General features: G+C 46.0%; 1 protein-coding gene and 1 pseudogene across 2 annotated transcripts; one reads left to right on the forward strand and one right to left on the reverse strand.

Annotated features, from left to right (window-relative positions):
• Nucleotides 1-602, reverse strand: part of LOC119360247 — a 6,092-nt pseudogene extending 5,490 nt beyond the window's left edge.
• LOC119361785 (putative receptor-like protein kinase At4g00960) lies at nucleotides 536-3,395 on the forward strand. Of its 2 annotated transcripts, none has more exons than XM_037626936.1 (7): nucleotides 536-638; nucleotides 1,137-1,280; nucleotides 1,371-1,626; nucleotides 1,859-2,087; nucleotides 2,174-2,324; nucleotides 2,473-2,703; nucleotides 2,847-3,395. In XM_037626936.1, exons 2-7 carry the CDS (start codon nucleotides 1,188-1,190, stop codon nucleotides 3,240-3,242), a joined length of 1,356 nt encoding a protein of 451 aa, XP_037482833.1. In that variant the 5' UTR covers nucleotides 536-638; nucleotides 1,137-1,187; the 3' UTR covers nucleotides 3,243-3,395. The 2 variants fall into 2 exon arrangements, with proteins under 2 accessions (XP_037482833.1, XP_037482834.1); XM_037626937.1 differs by having other exon boundaries at nucleotides 548-633.
• The last annotated feature ends 318 nt before the right edge of the window (nucleotides 3,396-3,713 follow it).

Here is a 3,713-nt window from a genome sequence, read left to right on the forward strand (position 1 = left end):
CCAGCACCAACCGGGACCAAAGGGCCTCCTGCCTGGGCTCGCCGCACCGGCCACGTGGAGGCCCATCTGTCCCGGTTTATGCAAGAACCGGGACTAAAGGTCTAGGGCATTAGTACCGACACTTTAGTCCCGGTTTAAAAACCGGGACAAATGGCCCTTACGAACCGGAACAATAGGTCATTTTTCTACTAGTGGTCAGTCCTCTTTTTCTCCAATCGAACGCTCATCTTAGGTCGACCGTTCAACCGTCTCCCATTCGACGCGGTTTCTTACCCAGATATTGATATATAGAGAGAGACGTCGCCGTCACACGCTTTCCCCAGTGGACGTCGACACGGTTGTTGGCATAATACCTATTTTAGTGTATGCACAAGAGATTCCCCGCAGAGAAGAAAAGGTATAGAAGAGACTGAGGTCAAGTCAACGTCGTTTGCTTCCGTTGTTCTTTTCGCTGCAGGCAACGACGCGTTTACGCTGCACCTTCGCTCCATTAAAAGGTTATAAATAAGAGGTGCTGCTGGATGGAGCAAACCACTCACCTCCTCATCTTCATTCTTCCAATCCCCGCCGACGATCGAGCAAACCACTCTGCTCCGCTCCATCGTCGCCTTCCGCTCGCTCATCCTTCTCCAGGTCAGGTCAGTGCTACTCCTACGCCATCTTGCTTAGTTCGTTGCTTTTTTCTGCCGGGCAAATCACGCAGTCACCTGACCTCAGTTACTGGTGGATATGCTACTTCCTACTCCAATCGCTATTTTACACGGTCGTCTGAAATTTTCTTGCATCTAGTCAAATCGCTCTCCACCGTCGGATCTTGATCCGAAGGTCCACCAGCCTTCTTCTTCCTCTTGCAGCACCCTTCTTCCTCTGCTTCTTCTTCCTCCGATTCTTCTTCTCCCGCAGCATTCTTCTTCTTCTTCTTTGGGTCAATCTGCTGCCGCCTCTGCCGCGGCCAGCCCTTGGGCGTTCGCCTGCGATTTGACTTTACTGACGCGGCCAAAAAATTCTAGGCGCCTCAGCAATATAAAATGCAGAAACTATATGGATGTTATGGCCGAGTTTCAATCCTTCGTGTTTCTAGGTGCCGCACCAGTCGTTGACCGATGCTGCATCCCATTATAATTTTGGTTTCTCAGGAAGAGGATCGTCCAGTGAGCCTGCTGGGTGGGAAATAGCCGCACCGTAGCATGGATATTCAACTCCATGAGATCGAAGTTATCACAAACAAATTTGCCAAGGAACAGAAAGTCGGCAGCGGTGGCTACGGAGATGTTTACAGGGTATGATTGACTAATCATTGTATTTTATGTCTGTATTTCTCACAAATTACAATCAAGATGTGTATCATTACAAGTTGTCGATTTTATCAGGCCACTCATAAAGGAGAAGAAATTGCCGTGAAGAAGCTCCATCAATTGCACGGACTCGATGATAAGCAGTTCCATGCCGAATACCGTAACCTTCGTGAGGTACGCCACCAAAACGTTGTTCGGCTAATTGGCTACTGCTACGAGACTCGGAAGAAATACATGGAGCACAATGGGGAGCTTGTCTTCGCTAACGTTATGGAGCGAGTTCTCTGTTTCGAATATATGCACGGCGGAAGCCTCGATAAACACATTCAAGGTAACCTATACTAGTATTGTGGATATAAGTATCTTATATGCAGAGGGGGTAGCATTTCAACTCTTTTGTAGTGCTAGTTGTTTCATCTATGACTCAAATAATCAATGCAACTTCTCCTTAGCTTAAAACATACTAAGTATATGGTTGACAATTAGCTACATACTATATTAGTTTTCCTGTCAAGATGAACGATTCAATATCTCATTTCAAATGTATTTGGTACTAATTGCAGATAAATCTTGTGGACTTGAGTGGCCCACATGTTACAAGATCATTAAAGGTACTAGTGAGGGACTAAATCACCTTCACAACTCCCAGGGAAAACATATTTACCATCTAGACTTAAAGCCTGGAAATATTTTGTTGGATGAAAGTATGACGCCCAAAATTGGAGATCTTGGTTTGTCACGACTCGTTGCTTCAACAAAAACGCGACAAACAGAGATGCGCGATGGAACAGTGTAAGTTGATGGATCATGTTCCAAGACATTTATTTTTAAAGAATTTTATTTTCCATGTGTTTTACCAATTATCCATATCAATGCAGCGGGTTCGTGCCACCGGAGTACATAAACGGTGGCTTTATATCAAAGAAGTTTGATGTGTTCAGTTTGGGCGTCATAATTATAAAAATATTGGCCGGGGAGAAGAACTACATCCGGTGTTCCGAAATGCCCCCGGAACAGTTTATCCAGCTTGTAAGAGAAATCCTCTCTCCCGGTCCCGTCAAATTAAAATTAATTTCTCTGTTTGTACCAATAAAACATATACTTCTCTTTCACATTTTTGCACTGCAAGCCATCTAGTATCTTTAGGCAGAGTTTTATGCCCCAATTTTGCATGCAGGTCAGTGAAAACTGGACGAAAAAGTTGCAGGAAAAGGCAGGACATTCCTCACACGAGATAGACATCCTAGGAGTGACGTCATGTGTTGGGATTGCACTGAGGTGTGTGGACGAGGACAGAAACAAAAGGCCATGTATCAAGGACATCGTCCATGAACTGGATCAACTGGAAGCTAAGCTTAAAGCAATGTCACTAGCTTCTGATGTGTCAAAAGACCTCACTGCTGGCCAGGTACATTCGTGCCACTCCTCTGTTTCTTCAGTATTTTGCAATCCTCTGTTTCTACAGTTTTCGCCTGTCAAATTTCTTTCTCCATAACGAGGTTTTTTACTAACTGGCCACACCAATTTACCTCTTCTTCTTTCCCTTTGCAGAGAAGCTGTGACACCAACATTCTGTCCGTGGATCCGACCATGGAGCTGCGGTTCCCCTTTGAGCAAGGGAAGGAGGCATCGTGCTGCCTGCAGCTGACCAACAAGACGGGTGGCTTCATTGCATTCAACATAGAGATCAACCCGAACAAGTACCGTGTGCGGCCAAGCCAAGGGACCATGCCGCCATGCTCCAGGCGTTATGTTGTCGTGACGCTGTCAGCGCAAGAGGCGGCGCCGCAATACATGCGATGCGAGGACATGCTCCTCGTGCAGAGCACCAACATCACCCAAGATCTGGGTGAGATGAATTATCAAGTATTGTTCGAGGCAGCCATGGCAAGTAAGGTGGTTGATGTGGTGCAGCTGCCGATCGTTTATGTTACACTGGACCAGTAGCCTCCACCAAGAACCAGGAGTGCCTCTGGTGGCAGAGCGATGTGTTGGTAAATTCAGATAAATGTTGAGTTGTTGTTTGGGAAAAGGTGTTGTTTTGAGGTCTGTTTAATTGTATGTTCTTCGATTATGTTGACTTTGATTAGCTACTGAAAACATTGTAGGTTCCAGCTGCTTTTTTTTTGAGGGGATGTAGTCTCCAGCTGCTAGTTGCGGTATCTGCGGAGCTACATGGTGGGAGGTAACTAAAACCACGACAAGTAAATCGGAACGGAGGGAGTAACATGAACGGTGCTCTTGTTTTGGATCACCGTACACTGTTGTGACACGAATGATATCCGCAGGAAAAAAAGTTGTGACACGAATGAAAAACATCTCACATCTACCGACGGCGACTTGACCTGACCGGCCAGCAGGTCAGTCTCCGGATACCAACGAAGACTTTGACCCACCCAAAATCTCCAATCCTCTTTT

Source organism: Triticum dicoccoides, chromosome 2B (genome assembly GCF_002162155.2).
Source record: "Triticum dicoccoides isolate Atlit2015 ecotype Zavitan chromosome 2B, WEW_v2.0, whole genome shotgun sequence".
In the NCBI taxonomy this organism is placed as follows: Eukaryota; Viridiplantae; Streptophyta; class Magnoliopsida; order Poales; family Poaceae; genus Triticum; species Triticum dicoccoides.

What these genes read in the sequence shown, in the direction of transcription:
- LOC119361785 (XM_037626936.1), top strand. Translation starts at nt 1,188, where the DNA reads ATGGATATTCAACTCCATGAGATCGAAGTTATCACAAACAAATTTGCC. An exon ending in GCTACGGAGATGTTTACAGG is followed by an intron (nt 1,281 to 1,370) that starts GTATGATTGACT and finishes CGATTTTATCAG; the next exon opens with GCCACTCATAAAGGAGAAGA. An exon ending in CGGAACAGTTTATCCAGCTT is followed by an intron (nt 2,325 to 2,472) that starts GTAAGAGAAATC and finishes TTTTGCATGCAG; the next exon opens with GTCAGTGAAAACTGGACGAA.